This window comes from Sylvia atricapilla, chromosome 4 (assembly GCF_009819655.1).
Source record: "Sylvia atricapilla isolate bSylAtr1 chromosome 4, bSylAtr1.pri, whole genome shotgun sequence".
Lineage (NCBI taxonomy): Eukaryota > Metazoa > Chordata > Aves > Passeriformes > Sylviidae > Sylvia > Sylvia atricapilla.
In genome coordinates this window covers 4,709,653-4,734,786 of record NC_089143.1, presented here as the reverse complement: position 1 = coordinate 4,734,786, position 25,134 = coordinate 4,709,653, and the positions used below count along the sequence as shown (strand labels likewise).

At 36.8% G+C, this 25,134-nt stretch overlaps 1 protein-coding gene across 2 annotated transcripts in view; it reads right to left on the bottom strand.

Annotated features, from left to right (window-relative positions):
* Positions 1-25,134, bottom strand: part of DLC1 (DLC1 Rho GTPase activating protein) — a 213,446-nt gene that overhangs the window by 180,466 nt on the left and 7,846 nt on the right. For both annotated transcript variants that reach the window (XM_066316950.1, XM_066316951.1), the window contains exon 2: positions 16,720-17,887. In XM_066316950.1, the coding sequence (XP_066173047.1) occupies positions 16,720-17,775 (1,056 nt within the window). In that variant the 5' untranslated portion in view covers positions 17,776-17,887. The remainder of the gene's footprint in view (positions 1-16,719; positions 17,888-25,134) is intronic.

Below are 25,134 nucleotides of genomic sequence, written 5' to 3'. Positions count from 1 at the left end.
GGAACTTTCACCTATGTATGCAAAGTTCTTATTACAACATTTCTGCCGATCTTTAATACAGCTAAACTCACATTACACATGACAAGGGAAAATATTAACTCTGTTTTAAAGATGTGAAAATGACAGGCAAGGTAAGTATTTTGCAAGGCTAAAGAAGAACTTGACTCAAATAACAATGCTGAGTACCCCTCTGTTTTGAACCCTGTTTCTCTGATCCACCCATGGAGTGGAAACATTGGAAAGTGTATTTAATGCTCTTGTCAGTGGGGTAATGACTGTGTTTGCTATGATTTTGACTGCTGGAGATGTTTCATGACTGCTTTTCACGTTTCAGGCTCAGTTCTGACAGTGTAATCAAACTGGGAAAAAAAAATCAGAAGCAAGGTTTTTGTATTTATTGAATGCATGTGTTGTCTTGCTACATTTAACAAGAGAAGGTTTTTTTAATGTTTTCCCCTGCTCCCTTTATCTCTAGAGATTTCCAAAGCAACTCTGTTTAGCTTTATGTTTATCAGATTTTTTTTCTCCTTTTCCTCTCTGAGACAGGAAGCTGAGGGTTTTGACCTCATCTGCATCTTTCCCAGTGTCAGGAGGTGATCTGTTCAAAAAGATTCCATGACACTGATCTTGTTCTGATTTATCAGATAGCTAGGTCAGTAAATAGGTCTCTACTGTTTTTTCCACAGCTGTAAAATAACCAGTGGAGTCCTCTGAGAGCTAATTATCAAATCTTTTGAGCTTTTCTTTCAAGGAACAAGCGTTATCTTTCTGCTTAGTAAATTCCATTGGAGTGTACTCTAGCAAAGACTGCTTAATTGTAGGAACTTTGGCTAACATCAGGCAGTTCATTTAAATAAAATGCTAAGATCATCCTTAATAAATTTTCTACCAGTATATATTGTCATAGTCACAAAACCCTTTTAGTGTTTATAAATAGATTGTAAAGCAATTGTCATACCAAATGAATCCAGCAAGTGACAAAGAATAGGATTCTTCTGTATGACTTATGTTGATGTGAATGGTCAAGGCATGGCACTAGACAATAAACTGGCACCATTCCAGATTTGTAATTTTTTTTTGTGCATATCCTCCTCACCATTACATCCAGTTTTTGTGCTGCTATGGCCATATTCTGTCCCTGGTGAGGTGTTTGATTAGAAATTAGATACAACCTATCTGAAATATCTCCATCACTACCTAGAGAGCATATTTTCTGACTCTGTGCAAGGAAATATGGAAGGCTATAGCAATTGCCAAGACAACTCTCTTTAAACATCTGGCAAAAGTGGAAGAAATCAAAGCACTCCTAAGAATCACGGTTTGGGTTGGAAGGCACCTTAAGGATCATCGAGTTCCCACTCCCTTGCCATGGGAAGGGACACCTTCCACAAGAACAGGCTGCTCACAGCCACATCCAACCTGACCTTGAACATCTCCAGGGATGGGGAGTCTGCAGCCTCTCTGGGCAACATGTTCCAGACCTCATCACCCTTATATTAAAGAATTTCTTCCTAATGTCCAATATAAACCTACACTCTTTCAATTCCAATCCACTGCCCTTGTACTATCACTACAGGTTCTTGTAAAATATCTCCCTCCATCTTCCCTGAACATACCCTTCAAGTACTGGAAGGGTACTGCAGCATCTCCATGGCCTTCTCTTCTCTAGGCTGAACTACCCCTGCTTTCTCAGCCTGTCTTCACAGCTGGTGTTTCAGCCCTCTGAGAATTTTCTTGGCTTCCTCTGGACATGTTCCAGTGGGTCTATCTCCTTCTTATGTTGAGGATTGATCTTGCATCCAAACCTGGTTGCAGTACTCCAGGTGGATATCTCATGGGACTGGAATAAAGAGAGATAATCTCCTCCCTTGACTTGCTGGTCACACTTCTTCTGATGCAGCCCAGGACACAGTTGGTTTTCTGGCCTGCAAGTGCTCATTGTTGGTTCATGATGAGCTTCTTATCCACCAGCACTCCTAAATCCTCCTCAGGGCTGGTCTCTGCCCAATCTCTATTTGTGCCTGTGATTGCCCTGATCCAGGTTCAGGGCCTAAGTTTCTATCTATAAAAAACCAATCAATAGGTTGAATCTTGCAAAAAAAATATCCAGAACACATCCAAACTATCTTTCTACTGTCGTTCTGATAGTTCCAGTACATTATATTATTTCAACTGAGATATGCTTTTATATGTTACATGTTTTTACTGACTATTTAAAATATGCATAACAATAAAATAAATATTTGGTCTGAATGCTATGTTGTCAAAGCCTATTGAATATCGGAATTCAAGGAACTGCCAAGTCCTAACACCAGCTCTGCCTTTGACTTCGAATATATAATTCCTCTGGTTTCATTTATTCATGCTCACACGGATATTGTTATCAGGAACCCCTCTCCTAGTCTGCTAAATTTTGGTTATATTCCTTAAACAACAAATAAAAAAATCCAGGGTATTTACTCGAGATTATGTGATAAATATTATGTACTCTTTTTAACACAAAGCTACTACAAAGGTTGTATCTTGCAGTTTTTTTATGCTGCCTTTTAAAACACAAATAATACACAGATGGAGATCATTTATGCAGGACCAAAAAAAACAGAACAAATGAATCCTTATCTTATTTCCCTACAGAACATGTGAAGTGAAAAAAATCACAAAACAACTGTTCCACAGACTGCTAAAAATGATCAAAAAAACCCACTGCCCCATTATACGTGTGCATATGACATGAGGACTCACAGAGAGGCAAAATTTTATGCTTTGGTCATGGTAGGAAAGACAAATCTTACTATTTGTCATGGAGTAATGGGAATCACTCAAGCAGAGAATGAACAACAATGTTATCAAGTAGATGCCATAGATTCCCCTTGACACTGAGCCTCTTCATGCATTACTGAGTTAAGTCACACTTCACAATTTCTCTGCCTGCTCAAATTTTGGCCTGGGTGTAAATCCCAGTGGATGTTAAATAAGAAAGAGAAATTCAGATTACACAAATGGCCCAAATTCAAAATACCCACTGTAAACTACACTTCACTATTACAGAGTTGTACTCACAAGTTTTTTCTGTCTGTACAGAATTAAATTCCAAATTGAATACAAGAGCTGTGTACCAATGAATGAAATTAAGCTTCACCACAATAAGCAAATATAGATTCCTAAAATACATTGTACACAAACATTTCCTCTGCATTTTTGATTAGCACAGCCCCACACAACTCATCCCCAGTTGCCTTGGAATGACCAGAGAGTACAACGATTTTTAGCTGCTAAATTTCTCTTTTGTCTTGAAGAATCAGGGACAGTACCAGGGAGAAAACCATCCCTATTTTCAGCTCTCAACACCAGGCCTTTAATAATCCCACAAGCTATTTTTGGTAAAGAATATGTTCCAAGAGGGAAAAAAATCAGTTCATGCTGGTTTTGTCTCCTTGTACACTTTCTGTACAAACTTTACCTTTGATGCTCACAACTCTGTCCTTACCAAAGACTGAAGTTAATATCAGTGGCAGAGGTGGGGAATATTATTTGCTTTACTATTGGGTCCTGCTACCAAGGACCTAGATGAAGAAACCAAATACTTCCTTTCTACTATAGGCAGTAAGAGCAAAATAAATGTAATTGTGTCAGAGACAAAAAAAAAAAACAAAAAAACCCCAAAAAACAAACAAAAAAACACACCACACAAAACAAAACCCACCAAAACCAACCAAACAAGAAAAACCCAAAGGAAAAAACCCTAAAACACCCAACCCCCCCAAAAAAACTCCCCCAAAAAACAACAAACCACCAAAAAAACCAAAACCACTCAAAACCCTAGTACAAAAGACAGTCTTCTCACTACTTTTATTTCAAACACATATTAAGACCATTTTAGTGCTTATGCTGTGTAGTATCTATTTATTCACTCCTCACTGAGTTTGATTATGTTTACATTAGATTCCCTATCTAGATTCCCAGTGGAACACAGTTTTGCTTTCAAAAAAGTTTTGTATTGAAGTGGAAAAGGACATTGTCTTGCAAAATGCTGGGAAATGCACATCAGGAGGATGCATTCATGGAGAGCTGAACAGCTGGCCAACAGAATGAACACATTACCACAAGACTACTGGGAATTAGTGAGAGAACTAGAAAGCACAAGCACAGGAGGAAAATATTCTTTACTAGTTTTACATTGCATCTGATATATTTCAGACAGATAAAGCAAAACCTATAAAAATCTCAAGAGACTGTCTAGTTTGTTTAGGGGCTAAATGATATTCTACAGATAGAAACCTAACTGTAGAATATAGATTCTTCTAGCAGGGAACATTTATCAAATTCATCTAAAAGGAAACTGTGATATACTTATCTATTTTAAAAATCTGTTTTCAGAAGAATTTTTTTTGTAGTCGTTGTTCTAAAAGTCGTAACCATTATGTATCTTGCAACCAGTTTGTTTGGGGTGGAGTTCAACAGAGTTCAACATTTTCACATTGCAAGGGATGGGAATGTAAAATCCTATGACTTTATCTTTGAGTTCATACTTGTTGCACTGTGCATAAATAAATCTGTTATCCTTGTGGTACATTTTTTTCCCTAATATCTGAATGTTTTTTCCCATACTATTGATAATTCCAAAATACATTTTTTTCTTGGTGAATCAATGCATTATATCTATCAAGTCTGCCCTGCAGCCATCAAATCAGAGAGTGCACACTGAATCATCTCCCCACCTGATATCATTCACCTCCCATGCTTTATACCATGCCGCTCAGCAAAGTTCCAAACTAAAACACAACAGTGTTTATGTACCTTACCCCACTCTGTTGTTTCCCCTTGCAACTGCAACTCACATTTTAAAGTTCAGGTTGTTGAATAACATCCATTTGAATGCTGATAATACAAATTGTAATTTCCTCATTTTGGGATTGTAGTTGATTTAGCAGCAGCAAGAAAGAATATAGAATGGTCCAAAACTTAGACCCGTTCATTTTCACAATTATATGATTTTGCTGAAACAATGGTATCTTACCTTACCACATGCAGTCTAATAGAAAAGTTATACAGATATCCAAAATAGAATAAGTTTAAAATTCAGATTTGAATTTCTAGATTAAAGGATTCAGTAAAACTTTTAGTAATAAAATATGACACACTGTACAATTTTGCTAGTTCAGAGACTCAGAAATATGAAAGCAAAAGCGTCTTTGATAGGCCTGTTTAGGATTAATCATCTTCAGTCAAACACCCTAAATAGAGTGGCAGGTAAAAATAGATAAGGCAGAAAAGTCCTTCAATTATAATAATAACGGGAGATAGAGGTTTTTAATTTTTTCAGCAACTCAGACCACTGAATTCAGAGGAAATTTTTGACAGCTGCCTTGAACACCAAGATAATCACACAAATATTATTTTGGTAGGTGGATCAAAAAATCCATCTAAGCATCAATTAGGAATCAGCCCCCATAGTTATAAGGGATTCTTGATGTGTATTAAAACCAAAATAAACTGTATCCACTAAATAAATGAGAGAAAGAAATAAATGCAGAAGCATCAAACAAAAGTTAAGCTTGTGTACTCTGACATCTGCTCCTGAACTCTTTTTCCTTCTTCTGTCTCCCAGGAATTGTTTGCATTGATTTCTGGTTCTGTGTATTCATATGAATACTCAGAACTAATATTCAGATTTACAGACAGGTTGCTTCATACTTTAAAGGACTACAGTTACTTCAAGAACCAGTGGGGATATTGGTGTTGGTGGTGGCACCTTTTTATTTTTTTTTCCTCCCCCTGCAGCTGCAAAATTGTGAAATTAAGGAAGTACATCTGTACTCAGAGTACATAAATTTCCCAAGTGACTAGTTTTTTAGAAGTCAGTACTGTAGTATTAACTAAAACTGGAACGACAATTAAAAACCTAATAAATTTTCAGCTATTAGGTCCATGAGTTCCTCCTTACCCTCCCCCAAGTGGCATGCTTTAACAACAGTGAGATGACGTTATTAGAGGTCACAATCAGAACTCAGAGGTGGAGAGATGGTCTATTAACTGAGCTACCCCTCTTCAGAGAGGACAAAAATTCATAAGTTTTTAAAACACTCCCTTAAAACGGAGCTCGGTGGAAACCATCGGGACGGAAAATCTGTTGCTATTTCAGTTGTGTATCTGGTAAGATGGAAAATTTTTCAAGTCTACACAGATGGTAAATAAATTTCTGCTACATGAGGCAGTTCCTGGAATAAAGAAATTTTCTCAAATAGCAAGCGCCAATTTTTTTTTCAGCAAGACTTATTTTTAACTTTCCCAAGGACTTGTTGAGAGAGCTGGAGAAGTGTCCTTTCACCTTCAGAATCCTGGTTTAAATCCAGAAATAGCTTCTAATGTTGTTCTCAGCATAGATGAGTTTTCTTTACACTCAAAAAGACATTTCAAAACAAAGATCAAAGCTCCACAATTATATGTTGCTGCTGGTAAACATTCCCTCTGAACTGAGTGGCTAAAAAGTAAGAAATTTCTGTTTAAACCCTCAGACAATCATCAGTGACTAACAGTGCTGACATTTAAAGTGTCATTATTATGCTTTGTGAGGCAATGCTGCTGATGCAGAAGAGTTTCTCCTCCTTGAACTAAGTGTAATGGAAAGGACTGAGACAGAGAGAGGGACCAGAATCAGGGACAAAGTCACTGCAGACTCTGCCCACTAAGGAAGCTGTGAAAAAAACACATAATAGTTAGGCTTGAGTACACATTTTAGGCAACTGAATGAGTGCTGGACAAGAGGTCTAAGAACCACTACCACAGAACTTCATATCAAAGTGGAGCAGAGTCATGGAAGTCGTTCACCCATTTTGCCAACTTCATATTCCCTTCCTAATCTCTGTGTGTAACTGCAGAGCTCTGCTTGGCTGCAGAAATCAAACCCTGTGAAATGATGACACTTGCAGGGAATAAAATGCTCATTTTTTAATGTTACCAAGTAATCTTTACCTTATATGAACATAAGATCCAAATGGCTAAAATTCTCAATGTTGCACTCAGCTTTGTACTTGAAGTGGGAAAAAAAAACCCCAAACAACAAAGACTGTGAAAAGGCAAGAATAGAGAGAAGAATCTATGTTCTCACCACCCTGACTAGAAGACCAGATAAAAAAGGATTTTTTTTTTGTGTCTGACAGAGAGTATAGATGACCTAGGAAAAAAAAAAAAAAAAAAAAAAGGGCATTCTAATTTAAGGCTACTGTTACCATTCCCAAGACAGCAAAATTCAGGAATATATGCATTTCTTCTGAATCTGATTAAAGCTGGTTTCCCTATTGTCAAAACTATTCATGGGCTTCAGTCCGAAAAAAGCACAATCCACTGATTTAAAACATATCTTGCAAAAGAAGCTACAGTAAAAATTGAAACACAAGATTTCTAAAAGCTTAATAAAATGTTTGCGAAATGTGATAAATTATGAGTCCTGCAGAAGATTTATGCACAAGAATATTAATCAAGGTACTAATATAGAAGATCTTCTCCCCAAATTATCTTTGATACTAGTGATAGAAAAAAAGACCCGGGAACAGAGTGGCCAAGTGGGAGTCGTTTTCATGCGCTGAGAAAGCTTTGTGCAATCAGGAACTGAATTATCACTTTACATAGAAAATCAATTGTTTTTCACATCTTTACTTTCTAGTCTTATCTCACCTCCAAGACAGTGAAAAAAAGACAGGTCTTGAGAGACTAATCTCTTCTCTTATTTGCTCTCTGGCAATTTGCTCTCTATAGGAAGCCTAAAAGGTACAGTGTTCATTTACCACTTGATCACTTTGTCATCATCCACCAAGCAGTGGAGTATTTGTAAAAGAGGTGAGTTTAACATGCTGGAACACATTCAGTAGGTGTACTGAAGGGTAATATGCACACAGAACCACTACTAAATCTGTGTGAGATAAATACAGCTTGGAATTTATCAGAAGAAAAGTGTTTTTCAGGGAATCAAGATGTAGGAAAGTAGTTTGATTTCGATTACCAAGGTCTGGCTTTTGGCCGTGCTTTTTCATTTTCAGTGCAATAAAGGTGTCAGCTTTTAAAATATTTTTAAGGTAAAATCACATGCAACACTAGCCATGAGCTTTAGTACTGCTGAATTTTTTCATGCCTTCATATCAAACAGCCATGAACCACATATCAATTATTAGTAGTGCATGCAAACCATCTTTTTTTAAGAAGGGTGAGGATACCATCCAAGAGATTAAAACACATAGTGCAAAAAATAATCAGCTCCTTAAAGATCTTTTTTGTTGGGTAGATGACATAATACATTACCAAAATATTCAGGATATTCAAATAGAAACCTTTGTTTAATTGGATGTGCTGTGTAAAGAAATGGTTTAGGAAGGAGGCAACTTACAGAAGAGGATAAATAGACTTTTATTTAACATAAAGCTTTTGCTATTCTAAGCCTTATGCGATGTGAGACTGCAAAGACAGTATGAAACTTAAGATATGAAAATTTTTGCTGTAATATCGAAGGACATCTTCATGTTACAGCGAGCCAATTTCTCATTAGTGCTGTGTGCATAAACCAAGTCCTTATGTTCCATTGCTGTAAAAGCTTTGGACATCAGCTGTGACAGAGTTATGAAAAGCAGTGAGGATCTGGTATACATTTGCCATACATTTGCCTCAGCTCACACAGATGCTTATGCATGTATTGCTGCCTAGATTTTTTTTTTTTTCAAAGGAGGAAGATTATCCCTCTAAATTTGAATTCATAACCATTTTTGGCCATATCCTCTGGAGCTTGGAATAGCTTTTGGCAGCAGCAGAAGTATTGTTTCATTTAGTAAAGCCATATTCAATACGCTATGTGTATTTTCTGTGGCATAAATCTCCTTGTCTTTACAAACCTCTTATGTCACCTGAGAGAGAGAGTAGCAAAAGGAGATAAGCATGAGCAACACATTTTAGGTGTTTGAATTGTATGTACCATTATGATGGGAAGCAAAAAAACCCAACTTAAACAGAAAAAAACCAACCAAAATAAACCACCAAGAAAAAAAAAATACCACAATAAACTTTGCAGATGGCTCCCACCTTGCTGCAGTTCAGCTTACAAGAGTGGTTCTCTGTGTTTGCTTTTACCTGTTGCACGGGAATGGGTCAGATACCTGTGGACTAACCCACCACCAAACTTCTATGGTTGAGTACCCCTTGATAGCAGTGGCAAATTGCTGTAAACCTCAGCTCCCAGAGCTGGCCAGGCTTGGCTGTTCTTCTCTGTCTCCTTCTTTGACACAGCAACACTAAAATCTTTTTACTTTTAGCACAGGTCGTGTCTGTAGCAGACAGTTGTGCCTAAAAAAGCTGTTCTTCCATAGCTATGGCATCAAAGGCTCTTTAATGCAGGCAGCAGTGCTCTAATACTGTCTTTTCTGGTTACTGCTGTAAGTACTGTTTTTGGATGGAAGCTCAGTGTGCCTCTTGGATCTCTCTGTTTTCACTTGAAGGTTAATTCAGAGTGAACATTATGCTTGTGAAAGTGCCAGAGGAACAGCTCTAGGAAGCAAATTCCTTAAAAAAAATAAATTAACCAACAGAAAAGCGTGTTGTGGACAGTGATGTCATGCAATCCAGAGTGTTTTGTCCAAGTGTCTTAACTCCACTTCCCATTTGTTAAAGGTTTTACGTACTATTCATTCCTTCCAAAACCACTTCCCTCAAAAGTTTGGTGTTAATTAAAAATCTGGGGTCATTTTAGCACGTGGTCATTGGCCCATTTTACATGACCTACCACTGACAATTTATAGAGTGCAGACAGTCAATGACTGGCCAGTAAGGTGTTTTTAAAGATTCATTTTAAAAACAAAAGAAAAAAAATGTTTTAGAAGTTTTCTTCCAACCAGTATTGCAGAACCGGACAAAATTAAAAATCTCTGAATACAAAAACTCTCTAGATTGGTCCCTAGGTGCAGATGATTTTGGTGAAGAAGTAGTGTGTGACTACAAACTGCTTATAAATACAAATACTTTCATGACCATTTTAGGTAGCTCAGCTCCAGGCATAATTTGATGTGCAACAGTCTCCTGGTTTGCAGTCTAGACAACACTGTCAGCCTTGAAAATTTATTGCTGAACACTGTCACAAAAATGTGCCAGAGTAAAATTTGCATAAAGGTTATACTGTAATGGCCTGGCAATCGTCCCATCCTGTTCTGAATTTGTTTTAAATACTTTTCACATTGTTTGAAATACATCATACTTCAGTCCAAACATAAAGGAAGTCTGTGGGAAAGCATTCTTTAGTTTCCCAGATGGAGATAATAGTTATGATACATATTTTTGTGAAAGTAATAGAGAAAATTCGTGGTCATGTAACCACAATAATAGGAGTGCTTTATGACCATGACTTTCTACTAATTACCATAGAAAATACACATAATTTTAAAAAAAATGTAAATCCAACTGTTTTAGTCCATTTATATGTTTGAACCACATTTTCATTATTAAATGGTAAATTTAGAAAGCAAGTTCTCAGTGCAGAAAAGAGAAACAAATATTCATGACAGCCAAGGAGGTTCCGTTTTTTTTTTCCAAAGAAATCATACTATTTGTTTTGCTTCACTTGCATCTCTTGCCAGCTTCTTCCCAATGCCTTTAAAACCATGACTGTTTAAGAGCAATGTGCAAATGCAGCAAATTCCTTGTGGTGAAGCAACTGTGGATTTCAGTAATAATTGCCCACTGTACTAATACTACAGACTGCAGCTCTGAGTTGTGGGTAGGAGTTAACCTTTCAGAAAGCTGTTGTGGCTTAAGATATCTCACCAATTTTTGATGGTGCTCATATTCACATTATGAATTTGAATAAACAGATTCATGCTCTTCTCTAAAATCTTTAGAAAGTTTGAGAACCTTTAAAAAAAGGTATATAAAATTTGAAAATTATAAGAGATGCAGAAATGAAACAAAAACAAATCCAAATTTCACACCTGATAAAATAGGTTTCCACTGTTTGAAAGATCATCTTTAAAAAGAGATTATCGTATTTCCAGTATTTGCATTTGCCATTGTCCTTTACAAAACTAAGAAAATACTGCCCTAGATACCAAGAATATATTATTTATCTCTGTACATGAAAATGAAGTTACTCTGGCATAAGTGGAGGTCTGAATTGTACAGGAAGTATAGTTACAGAACCAAATTATTTGAAAATAATTTCACTATGATAACACCTCTATAGTAACTAGCTTCTGTTGGCTCTAAAGTTACAAATTATTATAACACCCAAGTTCAGCAAGGCACTTAAGGACACTCTAAGAATACAGTAGTTCCACTGACATCCATTAATTCTTTTTCAATGTCTAGATCTAAGCAGCTGGGAGTTGGTCATCCATAACCAAAACAAGGAAGCACAGAAACCTTGGTCTTCTAAAAACCATCCAAAAAACATTCATGACTTCTACGCTTTCAGAATTTCTAATGATCATTGTGATTTTAGAGGACAGATTTCTTCTCTGGTTTTTGGATTCCTCCACTAGAATATTTGCATGATGACTATCTTTCAAAATACTCAATGGGAAAACAAACTGTGAGAAATGGCTGCACTTATTTATTATATTTTGAAAAGGAATAATTAAAGATAATTGACTCAGAAAATCACCAACTTTTAAAGCTGTCATCTCCCTCTGACTGACACATATTTGCAGACTATCTCTCAGAAAAAGGTAAATTTAATTCCCTAGTTCAAAATCAAAATATAACAAAATGCATATTTCCATTTTTAATTATTATTTCCTGCACATTCCTATTGTTTTTATTGCTTTTGTCTTCTATGCTTTTTTTTCCTATGTTGATCTGACAGTGAGTTATCTTTGCTGTACAAACCCTCACAAGCTGACCTCTTCCTACTTATGTAGCAATAGTTCAGGCTGGATCCCTATGAGACCAGTTTCTATAAAACAGAAATAACAAAACCACTGTAAGAATCTTTAAAACTAAATCTAAAAAAAAAAATAAAATAAAAAGAGTGAATCATTCGATTATCAACATTCAAAAAAGACAGAATTGAGGTAAAGGAGACTAAGACTTTGGAAAGACATGCTGGTGATAGGGCTGGAAACTCCAATATAGAAACAGCATTAAATTAAGAAAAATTCCAACAATGTTTGATATTATTGTTCACAACAAGATCATATTACCTTTAAGTGTTCAGTTTAAAAGGTTTATACAAGAATAGAAGAGATGGAACAGAAAAAATTGCAAAGAAACAATTTCAGTAAAACATGTCCCTCTAATGTTTTTTTGTGAAGCTCTCCTACTACCTCTTCCAGGTACCTTAATATGAGCCAACAAGTGAAGTGTTTAAGTTCCCCATGAAATTAATTTATGATGAAGCAAAGAGAAGCTCCTGGAAGAGCCTAACTTTATAATTTGCCCCAAAAATCATAGTCTTAGTGTTGTGAAATGAAAGGTAATTCTGATCTGGAAGAGAGTCAGCCTTCACATCTCATGAACACATGTAAAAAAAGTCTGAATTCAAGTAAGTAATTTTTTTTTGCTTTCTCACTTTAGTATAATTATAATTGTTGAAATAAAGAAATAAAATTTGTTGAAAGAGTACAGGAAATGTAAAACCATGTTTTTAAAACTCTCAGCTTTCTTGTGTGGAAAAGGCACTGTTCCAAAGACATGTGTCATTCCAGGTAACCTTCCTCCCAGGTTTCTTTTGACATTTACTGCTAGTCTTCTGTTAATATTAATTTATTTAAATTAATTATTATTAAATTATTCCTAAATTAATTTTCATTTTATTGACACTGGCAGCTGCTGCTATGCTGACATTAGCTGTGTCCTTAAGCATCCCTTGCAAATCACATGGTATCTGATCTATAAATCTGGATTAAAGTAGTAGCAATAATAATGAGCATTAGGAATAATCCTGATTCTTATATTCTTCAGCCTTGCAGGAATGACTTCAAGATTACATCATCTATTTGAATCTGGAAAGCTTCTAAGTAGACTGCCATGAGGAACTACATCACCCTACAGGAGAGAGATGAACAGTCAGAGTTGTTTCTGTAGCTTTTTTCTTGCCATTTATACTGAATGATTTCTAGGAATAAAATCTAAGAGAAGGGGATGATGGAAGAACAACGAAATATATGGAACAAGCCAAAATTTGTTTTGTAAGTGGACTTTGTTAGTGCTTCACTTTTTTTTTTTTTAGACATCATGTATTTTTATTCAAACTATTTAGAACCACACTTTGCAATGTTGATTTTCTAGCCTTTACTGATTCATCATTTAAAAGAGCTGTCTGAGCCTTGTTTTAAAATTCAGTTTTACAAGATGCTGATTATCCCTGGCTGAAACAGCACATCTGCACACAGGTTTGAGAAGTGAGTGCGGAGAACTTACTGGGAAATTATATGCCTCAACCCACCTTTAACTGCTATGCTGAATAAAGTAGTTCTTTTTTTGTGTTGAAAAAGAACTGAAAATAATTTGTTAGAGCTCTGCTGCATTCGTGAACCTTCTCAATATGACCCAGCAGGGATTTTCCTATCTTTGCCTAAGCTTGATGAGATGAGCAGCTTGAAGAAAACATAGAATGCCACACGTGCAAAAATTTGACAGATTCTGTATGAGATAATAGCCATTTTCTTCTATTTACCAATCAGTGCATAGTAATTAAATACTCTGTTTTTGCTGGTATTTTTAAAATAGTTGGTGCTCTTCTAGTTTTGTATAATACTCTTCAGTAAAAGCTCTGTTGCTTTTTACGTATGAACATACACGTGAGCTGTTTTGATACCCCAAGCACTACAGTTTGCTCTTTAGTTCCAAAGATGATTCCATATACAATTCTGTGAAGTTAATATTTTAAAATCTAAACTTATTTAACCCAGAAAAGCATACAGAAGGGTCTAGCTGGTTTATCCACATACAGTAAATCCACTTTTGTTTCTGCTTCTCTGAACCATTAATAACCATAAACTTCATGTTGTGGATGAGCTGAATTGATTATCAAATCAGGAAAAAAACAGGAAAGCTTGATTAATTTGTACTTCTAGATCAGACCTAATATCATTAACTTCTCACAATTAGATTCAGGTCCTTCCTACTTCCGAGCCTTAGGAAGTCTTTCTGAGAGAGAAGAAGGAAAAGAGGCTGCTGCGCTTCAAACATTTCACCCTGGTGACTTGAGGGAGCAAAGAATGCTGCAGCAGCTGGATGTGTTTGCAAAAAGTATCTTCAGTGTCAGTTCATCCATCATGACCGAAGCAATTTACTGCAATGGAGTTAGTGCTGGTCAAGGATGCTAAACTTTAAGCCCTTAAGCCCTCGAACCTGCATCTGTCTGCAGATCCATGCTGTCTCTCACCTCAGCTCTGGTTTGAAGACAGCTGATCTAAAGATAAGGGGGAAGGTCACGCTCTATTGCCACAATTAAAAACAGTTTAAAATATGTTAACGAGGAACAGATTTGCAAAAGAATTCAGTACCAGCAAGAGTAGAAGCAGAAGTCTACTCAAAGGTCTTAAGCTATAACTGTTCATGTGAATGCCTGAAGATCAGCACCTTTCTGCAATCACCCAAGGGGCTACTTCAAGATTTGGGTGCCCAAATACCTTCAGCAATTCATTTCCATGCACCTTTTCCCATATTCTGATGGGCTCATGATTATGTGCAACTATAATTGCCACTGAGCATTAATCAGACAGTGGTGTGTTTTAGGCCTTAACTGCACCGTTTGAACTGCTGACCTGGAGAGAAAAGGTTTCCTATACCATTCCCAATCCCTTAAGTCTTCCTGTCACTGCAAAGCAAATACTTGGCTTTTATGGATGGATTCAGTTTCAAGTCTGCAGTTTTTCTAATGTTTTCTTAAAATTACAAAAGTGGCTTTCAGGGGAAGTTTGTAAACATAGGCACATTTTTCATTGCACACTATTACCACTACAGACAGGCTTTTGTAAAATAGTGCATGGTTAGATATCAGTGAGAAAATCCCTTATGCAGGAATGTTGTTTGTAGAAGTGTCCTGTGAACTTTGAGATAAATAATACCACAAACAATAGCAGATCATATCTTTTCCCTTTTGCCATTCATGTTTCAGTAGCTGGCAAAGATTTCTTTAACCAAAGTAAAATGAGGTTTCCTCGAGATATACAGAGCCCATTGCCTTTTATATTTCACACAATTTTGCAGTTTCTGAAGCATTTTAATGCTCAAAATCCTCATCTTTCTCACCTCCTTTCTTAGTTTTCCCACTACTAGTCTCAGTGGAATTTTTATAGTCTTGACCTTTAAAATAGTTAATGGCGCAAACACAATACATACATTCTCAAATATTATTCTCATGAGTGTACATTTAAAAGATGATTATGTGACCTCAAAACAAGATCCAAGGAGATACATGGAAATTAGCATCAAATCAGAGTTACTAAAAAAATATAGCATGCTACATCTTGCTAATGATATGAAATATACACACCAATATCAGTAAGTATACTTAAAAAGAAAATTTGATGCCAAAATAAAGTAGCTGAGAAATGGCAATAACAGCCAATTAGTTCTCAACTACAACATCAATTTGGTTAATTTTCTTTTTTTAAACTTGGACCATTTTTCATTAACATTTCTGCTTCCAGTAGCTGTATTTTTGTTTCTTATTTGTAACTTCGAGAGCTTTGAATCGTTACTGCATTAACTGTGATTGCAAGAACTGCCAAAAGAAGACTGGCTTTGAGGGTCTCTGAAACCTTTGGCAAAACTTGCTTACATCTTGTCACCATGTTAATCTGGTGTTGCTATTACCAAAGGGTCTACACAAGGGAGCAATGGCCAGCAGGGTGCTGTGTGGGCATAGAGTACTTCAGATATGGGAATTTGTGCTTTAGTCAAACAGCTACTGAGGCACTGGAGCTGACAGACAAAACCCACACAATTAAAAGAAACCAGATGTATAAAAATAAACAACAACAGACAAAAGAAGCTGGATGATGTCAAGTAAAAAAAAGGCAGAAAGAAGTAAACAATTACAAATTGATTATTAGCTAGAATAAGCAGCAGAGCTGGGAAAGCCAGACTTTAAGATGAATTCCATAGTGCCACAATCAGCACATCTCTTGCCATTAAAGCCAATGGGAGTTTTATTGCCAAGGAATTTCTCCATAAAAATTTTGAAATGATACCCTTCCTTACTTGGTGAAGACAGTGAAACTCTCTGGTTGCTTTAAAATTACAAAATATTGTTCCAGACTCAGCAATACTTGTTTTTGCAAGAACGTATGCTCATAGGGCTGAGCTAAACACCAAAGAACTACTGCAAAATATTTCCACTCATTTTTTTCTCTTTTAAAATCTTGTTGCACTTTTTCCATACACTTTTTTTAAAATAAGGCCTCCAAATCCCTGAACACAATCTGTTTTCCTAAGAGGAATCAGATAATCATAGCAGCAGAAAAGCAAAAATAAAGCCAAAGAAGAAGACATGTACTCATTTATCCTTAGACAGTAGATAAGGAATATAAAAAATAATATATATAAAGTGAATATAAGGCACCATCCAAATTCATACCTCAGCCATGTTCAGACCTTAAAAAGAGCTCCTCAAATTTAGTTCTTGTATGGACACGTTTGTTTATGAAACTGTTTGAACATGATGAATTAATGAAACAATCACCCTCATCAGAAACTGGGGGAAAATAGTTTAAAAAACTCTGCAGTCTACAAACATCCTACCTTTCTTTTGCGCAGTTTCACTTGATTGTCTGAATTTTCGTGTGTGGTCAAATGATTCCTTACATGTAAACACTGAATGTCTTCTGCTGAGCTGACATTTGAAAGGCATTTGTTTTCAGGGGCCACTTGAGGTTCTGTGAAACCACTTCCATCCAGACCATTTTCCACTGCCGGGCTGCAAGAGCAAGGAGGAGATTGCATAAGGTCGTTGCTGGGTTGCACTGCTAAACAGAGCTGTCCATCACTGCTGGTGTATGATTCAGAAGAAATCCCACTCTCCACCACATTGCACTCAGACTTTCCAAGCCCATCTTTGAAAGCATCAGATTTCCGGCGCTGTTGTGCAATTACAGCAGTATGAAGCAGCTGCTTCCCAGGCATAATAACTTCTTTCACATTTGGAGAATTGATACAATTTTCCTTTTCTACATCTACTACTTCATTTAAGACTGCACAATGACAAAGCTCCAGGCTTTGGCCAATGCTGCCACAAACATCTTCTTCTTTCCTCTCCTCTTTAGGAACTGTATCACAGCCAGGTTCCTCACTTATATCTCCACTGATTCCAGATGATTCAGCTGCCTTGTTACCCTCTGTTATTGGTACCATCTGTGTTAGGGAGCCTGCTCCATTTAAGCTGTGCCCTTCATCTTTGGGTTCACTTCCTGCAGCAGTGATGTGGTAATTAACACTCTCCAGGTTGAGTGCAGAACAGTCATCATCGTCATCAGACACATGGACTAGAGTTTCTGTGCTGGCCTCCAGAAAATGTTCCTCATCCTCATGGTTATCGTTTTCATCCACCTCCTTTGAAACATTTCCCAGCTGCTTTTCAGGGAAGCCAGTCTCCTCTCCACTGTAGCAGCACTCTGGAAATGAAGCACGTTTTTCTTTCCGGTCCACGCTCAAAACCTCATCTTTTTCCATGCTTGTCTGCAAGTTATCAGCTACGAGTCCGTGACGACATGCTGTATTATACTCCACAGGCTCCAAAGCCAATCCCATCCACTGGGTCACATGCTCTTCCCAGCTTTTCTTTCTGATTGCTAGAGACATGTCATAACAGATCAGCAGCAGACTGCAGGGTACCTTCCACAGAGGACCAGGGGAGATGTCATGGCTGCTGTGCACTGCTCCAGAGGGAGTGAAAGTTTCATCATTTTAACATCTGCAAGAAATAAAAAAGGGCTGTGTTATTGAATCAACTCCCAATTAAAAAAAAAAAAAAAAAAAAAAAAAGGGAAGAAACAGTTTAAACAAAAGTGTAAAACAAGAGAAGACTGTGGGACCAGAAGGACAGGAATTTAAAAGATTGTTTTGTTTAAAGTTTTAATACTTTTCATACAAAACTTGATGGCGCTCATAATTCAGTATAACATTTTTTTCTGATTACTTTCCAATATCAAGTAAACAAAAATAGTATAAACAGGCACATGGAGAAGCAAGTAGCTCCAGAGACAAAATTTTACAGCAAGTCTAACTGTGTCTGTCATAAGACAATAATTTCAATGGGTATAAATGACATTGTATCTTATAGTTGCTTTGCACACAGAGTTAACTTTACCACTTCCTCATCCACAGATACCTGTGGAGTACAGAATTCTGGCTGTTTCTTAAAGAGGTAGAGGAGAACTGAGGATTTTCCCAAATTTACCAAATGTATAAACTACTTATCGTGTGGGTATCTTTGGCCCATTCAGTGACTCATTTTTATTGTTGCTATTCATTCTCTTCAGGCCAAGTTGTAATTACAAGTGTTGCAAGAAACTGCAGAGTAAATCAGTTGCTGTGTAGTAATAATAATAAAAAAAAAAATCATAGAATCATAGATAAGCTTGGGTTTGAAGAGGCCTTTAAATGTCATGTCGTCCTACCTTCTAAAATACAACACCTGAAAAACTACCTCAAGTTTTTGGTGTATTTCCTCATTCAAATATGTGATAAAACCCGAACTCTGTCACACACACTGATTACTGTATATATTCATGATCTTCTAGTGTAAGGCATGGAGAAATCTGTTATTTAGGACAGGACCCTCACACCAGAAGGGTAGATTGTGAGCCAGCATGGTTGGCTGTACCTTTGCTGCTCACCTGGACTCCTGGCTCTGCCAGAGGTCACTGTCCCTGCCTGGGTTCCTATGTGGGGAATTTTCACTGGCTGCTGCATTAGGCACTCTCTATGATGGCACTTGAGATACATTAATCTCGTGTTGTTGCATGTGTATATTAGCAGAAAGAAAAATACCTCCTATTAATTTATGAATTCTAAAATAAAATTAGCAAGTTCATTGTCAAAGAAGAAAACAAAACAACTGGCTCATAAAATGTTAGAAGTTCAAGGAGCAGACACTTTACTTTTCACTCCCTACACAAGAACTGTCAGCACTTAGCGTGGATCTGGTTATTGATTTCAGCAATAAAGAAGATTAAGTAGTGAGTTTGTTCTGGGTCATTTCAGTCCACTAAGGCAAATTCTGATTGTCCACCAGGCCACGAAGCTGCCTTGACAAACCACATGCCTGAAAGTATAAGATTATTTATCTTGAAAGAAATGCAGAATTATGCCTGGGCAATTGAACCTCCATAAATTATGTCTTGACAAACTGACTTTCAGGGTAGACTTGTACACAGTCCTAGATCTTTAACCTTCTTTTAGGAATGGCAAGCTTCATTTCACATTCACATTTTCCACCTCTGTGGAGACTCTGCTTAAAAAGAACATATATTCATAGAGCATATGAAATTCCATGTACAAGTCATTAGCTTGTGGGAGGCTGAGCAAAATGGAAAATAACACACAGAGTCAGGCCAAAAAAATTATCTGCTTTCAGAGGCAGATTTTAGTACCGAAAAGTTAATACAATTTTATAATTCTCTCTTTTTTCCTGGTCAAATATGAGATGAAACCTAAATATTAAAATCTGAAGTCAAATTATTGTATAAATTTGTAGCACATCCTTATTCTGATTTTATCTTTATTTCTAAGTGCGTGTGGTCCAAAATTACCAGTGAGAAATCAATACTGATAATATTTTTTAACTTCTGCTGCACCTTTTCCTGATGGACACTAAAGCCCTTGATATAAATTAATTTTACAACCACCATTGTGTTTTGTTTCGATCTTTGAAAAGAGGTATGTTTACTAGAAAGGGCTCAATGATTTCTACTGTCCTCCAGGAATAATATTTGAGTTGCACATGGGTGCAACGTATTTGAAGCTTCCTTTTCTTCTCCTACTTCAACACTACTCTCACCTACTTTAGAGAAAATTAAACATGGTTGCTACACCCATATAGGGACATTTCTGACAACAAGCAATAAAGATGCTAGAAATGTTAAGGGTAAAAACCTAAAAAAATGCAACTTCCTAATGACACACATGCATCCACCTACCTAATATTGGGCTCCTCTTAACGTGCAGAAGACTCTCAGAGACTTAATGGGTGTGTGTTAAACTTGCTGCTGCTACATCCAGTTACAGAAATGGGAGAACAGATATCTTACTGTTTTTCAATTTTTGGATGTGGTGATTTATATTTCATGGGGGATGAAAAACAAATTTTACTTTAGGAACCTTTCCGTGTTACTTGCATTATCACTAGCTTTGGCTGCCTCATATACTGCAGAAAAATTATTAAACAAAGAAATATGAAATACTTTGCTTGAAAAGCAAGACAAGTTTACGACATGGGCACTTTTATTGTTCTCTAACAAATGAGTGTATGTTAGCACTTAATACAAAAATCTACAGTACATATGCCACCTCTCCAGGCAGCTTCACCAGCAGTTCCTGAAATCTCCTCATTCCCATGGCACATGAAGGAGCTCAGAGTTTGGTGACAGCTTACTTTTCTTCTGTCCCCTCTCCACTCCTCAAAGACTGCATTAAACAATTCAGCTTAGAAATTATTTTCCTGCTCTAATTGCTTGACACTTTAGGGCTGATGAGAAACTTTCTTTCTCTTCTACCTATTTATCCAGGACAACCTGTTTCCTTTCACTCACATGCAAGGACATAAGCTGTGCCTTGGAGGGTTCACTGCTCCAGACCTCCGAAAGAGATTCTCTGCCAGAGAACAAAGGGCACTGCCACTTTGCAGAAGAAAGCATTCCTGTCTTGATCACTGCTTTTCTGCTATTGCTGCTCACTTTTTTTCTTGACATGCAGCATCTTTTACCCTCTGAGTTAATGCCTCTCTCAAGTACATTTGTACTTTTTCCCAAGGGAAGATGCATCCCCCTTTCTATTCTCGCCATGCCACAACTAGAAACCTTTATATGTGATTTCTGCAGAATTTTAAGACTGTCAGATGAACCATCATCAGTCTGTTGAAAGGTTTTGCAGAGTTGAAAGACCTTTCCTTCTGATCAAAACATTAATATTATACTGTCCACTTAGCTGTTGCTATAATTCAGACTTGTATTTTGCTTTATTTTTTAATAGCACTGTTTGGTATTGCTTAGTATTAACTTTCTGAAGAATAGAAGTTTGAGACAAAAATACAAAGGATGAAACTTCTTCTGGGCAAAATTTCTTGACCCTAGGTTTGAATTAAGGAATATTGGCAACATTGACTCAGTAGGTAATTCTTGACCTATAGAAAATCAAACTGAGCAGTGGGTCATCATACTGCAGGAGAAACCCATTCCAGAACCTTCTACAATGCTTCACACTGTTTACAAAACTAGATGTTAATTTAGATAGATTTTTTAATAATTTACTGCCTATCTCCTTTCAGTGTAAAATATAATGTTAATGATAAGTAGGGCAAGGCTTTAGGTTAGTTTATTTTTGGAAACTTCGTGTCTAGTCACAGAGCACTGAATTACTTTACAACTGACAAAGCACAAAACAAGCTGGTAGGCTCTCTTATAATTAGACTGTCTAAAATTTTCCTTCAATTAGGATTCCTGTGATTTTCTTTTCAGAAAAATTCATATTAAACTGCTTGCAGCAGGCTTTCAAAATTCAGACAGAGAATTTTCTTTAATCTCATTAAATTCCATTTAGCTTTGGCCATGCTACACACTTTTCAAGATATATTTTACCTTCTTTTGCTTCCGTCCTCAAGGAAAAATCACACTTCACAAGAAGTGAATCCTTACACAAACCCAGTACCTGGACTGACACCTGTGGAAGCTGCAGAAGGAAGAGCTAAGTCTTGGAGCTGGAGGGAGAATGGAAAGGGAACGAAGGACACTTGGATATCTGGAACCGTGGCCACCCAGACCTGTCAGAGCAGCTTCTCTCCTGGGGCTTAGGATAGGACACACAAACATCCCAGTTACAAGAATGTGAGGGCAGAAGCACACGACCAGGGCTCTCTGGTCCTACCTCTTGCCCCTCAGACTTCCAGGACATGGCAGGGGATCCCTGTTTTTCCCAGAGCAGAAGAAAGGGATAAGGAGAGAAACATGGGGCCATGCTGCAATAGCAGCCACTATTGGCAGTGAACCCCTAGCCCAGTGAACCCCAAGGAGGGAAGGAGTATGGCAAAAGCAGTCCTAAGTAAGACACTGCTGGGCAGGACACTTGGTGGCATCCCTGTGTGGCCACACCAAGCACTGGCAGTGATCCAGGTGTGACGTCCCTGCTGCCTCCACCAATTCCTCCATTCTGACAATTCATTGCACCGTGTGCCACCTCCACCTCACAAGAAATAGAAAAGATTTGGAAAGCTGCAGAGAGCACAGGACAGCTTTCCAAAGTCTGTGGCAGGAAAATTTCTGAGAGGGCAACCCAAACAGTACAGCCCCACCATCATGCCAGTGGAATTTAATTTTTGCTAATGTTTTAAATGGGATGCAAAACTTTTCTTAAAAAGAAAAAAAAAGAAAAAAAAAAAGGCGAAGCATTAGTTTATGAACGTAAGCAGAGATGAAAGACTGTTTCATTACATTTTTTACATAGCAGGAGTATGCAAGCCATGGAGATCAAGCAGAAATATTTATTTTGTTATCATTATTTTATCTTCATTGGTCTGTGACCCCAGTCAGTAAGCTTTGTTTAAGGAAGTCTGAGTGAACAGGGTCTGTTTCCTATAAACTCATCTCACATCTCCTGGTCTGGCTTGCATACAGTTCTTTCAGTAACTCCATACCAATCTCTGACACAGAATGTTGTTTACAAATAATTTGAGATAAAGCATAAGCCTCTAGGTCTTCGCTCAGCTGTTTATTTTAAAAGATCTCCTGCTTTTCAAAGACAATCCTTCATTTTCTTATTTCCTGGACATAGACCACCTTTTGGATTTCACTGAAATGGAGGCTTACCTTGTCTGCAGTTTATATATAAGCAGCATTTGTAGAGCAGGATTTTAGATCATGCTAAACCCTGTGGTCGTAGAATAGAAATATAAGGATTGCTTGTTGTGGGATATTAATCTAGTGAATACCAGATGCAATTACTTTCTGATTTCTTTAATATGTAAAATCAAATGTTAAAACGGAATTGAACTTATAATTATTTAAAAATATTTACAACTTTATTTTAAAAATCAGAAAAAGCATAGTACTCTCAAGACAAGCTTAAGAATGAAATAATAAAACAATTTAAATATTTTGTATAACTTTTAATGGTCAGGTTTGCATGTGTATGCATGTGATGAACTCATAAATGTAAGCACAGACTATTAAATATACCTGTTGCTGATTTTTGTACAGATAAGCAAAACCACATCCCAACAGTGTCCTTTCACAGGATACTTGTCCTTTTATTTGATGAAATCTTACTGTTGGTTTCCAGCCAGGGATCAGTGGACAGAAATAGAGGCAAATAGCACGAAGCCCAGCATACAAACATTCCTTCCAGCACACCCTACCATACAGGATTTTAAAATTGCTGCCCAGCTATAGATCAAAAGGACACAACTGCCAACACCTCCCTGGTAGGTTCATCCCTGAAGAACCAACTCCTGTTGAAGTATCTATTAGGAGAGGTTCCAAAAAATTAAAGTGATCTGGAAGCAAATACTAGCATTTAGAATAGAATAGAAAGCATAAAAATACTCAAATGGAGTATCACTGAACTTGTAACTCTGAAAGATATCCAAATAATCCTCTTTGCACTAAAGAACGAAAGAGGAGACAAATTTAGAGAGGGCAAATGCGGGGAACTGAAAGAGGGACATTCTTCCAAGCTAATTTCGAGTGCCTTTGGGGTCAGAGAAGAGCTTTGCTTGAGAGAGAGCTACAGAACCAGAAGGGATCCTGAGCAGGGACAGGAATAGGTGTGGGAAATATAGCCTTTTTAAGAAAAGAGAATTGTTCCAATCTTCCTCTCTCTGATCATCGAAAGGAAGAAAAAGCAGAGGGCACTCAAACCCCCATCTCCCTGTTAGGCCTCATGAGTGGTATCTCCATAGAGTGAGAAGATGGGAGAAATGGGAAATTTCTCTGCACACTTAGCCTTGGGGTGCTGTGAGCAATGATTGGATGCAACAAAAGCTGGTTTAAAATCAAATAAAAAAAAGATCACTTGATTGTGAACTACAGACTTGCAAATCTGATTTCCATATGCAGTTTATAGGCTAAAAATTCTAATTAATAACAAAAATAAAAACGAACAAAAACCATAAACTGAGCAGAAAATCAGAAGTGAGAATATGTGATAGATTTATTTATTTTTATATAAATAGGGATATTATTAATAATTTTGTGAAAGCAGGTATTTAAACCTGTATTTTTTAGATTATTCAGAACAAGAAAAGAAGTAAAATGATGAAATTTGCTAATTTTACCAAATTGAAACGGAGAGCTTGGAGATAAAACTGCATATGAAACTCTCTGTACAAAATGAAATGGTATTCAGTGATTAAAAATCCTTCTAATTATAAATGCATATTAAAAGTCTTTATTATATCGTCTACCAATCTGGAAAACAAACACAAAGCTAAGTCACTGGGGCTGTTAACCTGCAATTGGATTTAAAGATTGGTGAAAATTAGAAAACATGTAACACAATAGGGAAAAAAGGTGCTGAGCATACAGTGGCATAATAAAAAATATTTTCTAAATTCTTATTATGCAATGAACTGAAAACTACACGTAATGATGGTAATTCCATCTCAGAAAGAGAAATAGGGTAGGAAAACTTACAGCAAAAAACAAAAGAAAGGATTAAAAGTATTGTATGACTTCTCTCTGAAGAGGCATGAAATACATGCGGGCTTCCTGACTGGGAAAGAAATTTAGAGCCATATAAAAATCAAGTGTATCATGAAGAAGGACAACATTCATTCATTGTGTGTCACACAACAGGAATTTGCAGAAGTCCAAAGTAGAAATAGAAAGCAAAAATATTAGAACAAAAAAAATAATTTTTGTTTGTCCATGTAAGTAAATAGAAGCTATAATATATAATAAATTTAAATCATACTACAGAAAGTTTGTTATTTCAGATATGAGATGGCAC